The following is a 1,918-nucleotide window of genomic DNA, read 5'->3' as shown; positions in this document are numbered from 1 at the left end:
ATGAGCCCCATGAAGGCTCTCAAGACAGCCGGATAGAGTGGGTGGGACATGATCTTCACCTTGATTATTTCGGATCCCCTCTCGCTGTTGGCAGCACACGACAGCGGCGGCGCCTCCGCCGGCGGTGGAGACGACGTGGCGGAAGCTGTGTGATCTAAGGCGAGGTAGAAGGGCGTCGTGGTGGCTGCCTGCTTTGAGCCACCGGTAAGATCAGCAGGCAGCTCTTCATCCACCTCCATGTGTACGTCCCGGCTGAGCCTAGCTATCGCCCCCATTTCCTGCACACGAAACATAAATTGCTGGCCTCCATCGGCTGAAGAACAGACGGGTCGAAAATCTCAAAGCGGCATCACCCACAATCAATCGTCTTCGTCCTGACGTACTGTGTACCACACTGAGGCCCTGCGTGGCCGCACTGCGGCCACTCGCGGCACAGACAGTACGTCACGCTACACGCGCTCGGTGTCCGTTGGCGCGCCGCCCGGGGCGAATGGCGGTCGAGCCGATCCCGTCGCCCGTCCCGTCGCATCCGCGCGTCTGAACCCAACCACGACATCCTGCGCCCCCTCGCATGTGATGGCCCGTAGCCTCCGGTGAGCCACCACCTGGACATGAGCGCACCGCAGGGCCGCCGCCGTTCAGCGTTGGCGAGCTGAATCGCGCCTTCGTACGGAAGACGGCGACAGAAGGGAATAAGATCTGATTCTTTTCTTTTCTGCTTCCTCATTTTTCTGATGCTGCTCTTGTACCCATCTTCCGAGTTGGGCCGTGGGTTGGGCCATGTGAGACCAGGCCAGAAACAAGCCATGTGTTACACTACCGCCCCGCCAAAACGTTGCTTGTCCCCAAGCAACATCATGCCATGTATATTTGCCCATTATGAATTTGCTTTGTCTTATGAAGATGTGCAAGTAGTCATGAAAAAATTCCAGAAGCCATTCATATGAACTGCTGGATCCTCCAAGCTGTGGCAACAATCAATTTCTGACGTGGCTTGCAAAGTGTGTGAGCATTAATACCTTCACCAAGAACATATCTACATTACTTGTGGATGGAACTTCTGATGGAGAGAGAGCTTCAAAGTGAACTACGGATTATTGGCACTAACAAGCTTCTCTCGTAGCCTTTCCAAGCGAGCCCTGAAAGACTTGGACCGGCGAATAGATGGATCAAGATCCAAGGCATCTGCATAGGCATCTTCTGCAACAGAATATTCACCCATTGCAAAAAGTGCGTCGCCTCGCAATAAGTGAGCCTGAGGAAATCTGGGAGCTATTCTTATTGCTTCCTCAGCATCCCCAAGTGCACCAGGGATATCCCCCATTTCCAATCTCGCCTTAGACCTGCTCATGTGCACCAAATGCAGACCACCACAAGCATTGAACCCAATAACCTCGGTGAGAAGGGCTTCCGCTTCGTTCGTGTTTCCCTTCTCGAGGGCAGCCTCCGCCTTCTCCCTCGTGGCCAGCGCGGTGAGCCCTACGGCCGCATCGAATTCCGTGGGGCCGAGGAGGTGCTCCAGTAGCTGCGCGCCTCGCGCCGCCGTGCCCCCGTGGTCGAACACCGCGGCGCTTCCAGGGACGGACGTGTGATCCACCTGGGACCGGGGGAGTTGAACGCACGCACGGCGGGTGGGAGAGTGTGGACAGCGCGCCGCACCCGTCGATCGGGTCACAGATCTAGGCATCGCGGTCGGATCTGGGCGAGTAGGGCACGAATCCGGGCATGGCGGCGGCAATGGCGAGGAGATCCGGGGAGGAGCGGGCGGCATGGCGGCGACAATGGTTCGGGGGCGGCTGCGGGCGTGTGGTCGGGCTGGTTCGGGAGCGACTGCGGGTTCTACGGGTCGCGCAGGGTGAGCGTGCGGTATGCGTCGGGCGGGCGGTTCGCGGCAGCTGCGGCGGCCGCAGCGGGATTT

At 58.7% G+C, this 1,918-nt stretch overlaps 1 protein-coding gene across 1 annotated transcript; it reads right to left on the bottom strand.

Annotated features, from left to right (window-relative positions):
- Nucleotides 1–940: 940 nt before the first annotated feature.
- On the bottom strand, nucleotides 941–1,687 carry LOC103655549 (small glutamine-rich tetratricopeptide repeat-containing protein 2). Its single transcript, XM_008682279.4, has one exon. The coding sequence runs from the start codon at nucleotides 1,685–1,687 to the stop codon at nucleotides 1,088–1,090; it is 600 nt and encodes a 199-aa protein (XP_008680501.1). The 3' UTR covers nucleotides 941–1,087.
- Between the last annotated feature and the right edge of the window lie 231 nt (nucleotides 1,688–1,918).

The sequence above is a fragment of the Zea mays genome, chromosome 4 (assembly GCF_902167145.1).
Source record: "Zea mays cultivar B73 chromosome 4, Zm-B73-REFERENCE-NAM-5.0, whole genome shotgun sequence".
Classification (NCBI taxonomy): domain Eukaryota; kingdom Viridiplantae; phylum Streptophyta; class Magnoliopsida; order Poales; family Poaceae; genus Zea; species Zea mays.
The sequence above is the reverse complement of the archived record's forward strand: the minus strand, read 5'-3'. Positions and strand labels throughout refer to the sequence as shown.

Excerpts from the sequence above, each read along its gene's own strand:
- LOC103655549 (XM_008682279.4), bottom strand. The coding sequence starts at position 1,687 with ATGCCTAGATCTGTGACCCGATCGACGGGTGCGGCGCGCTGTCCACAC.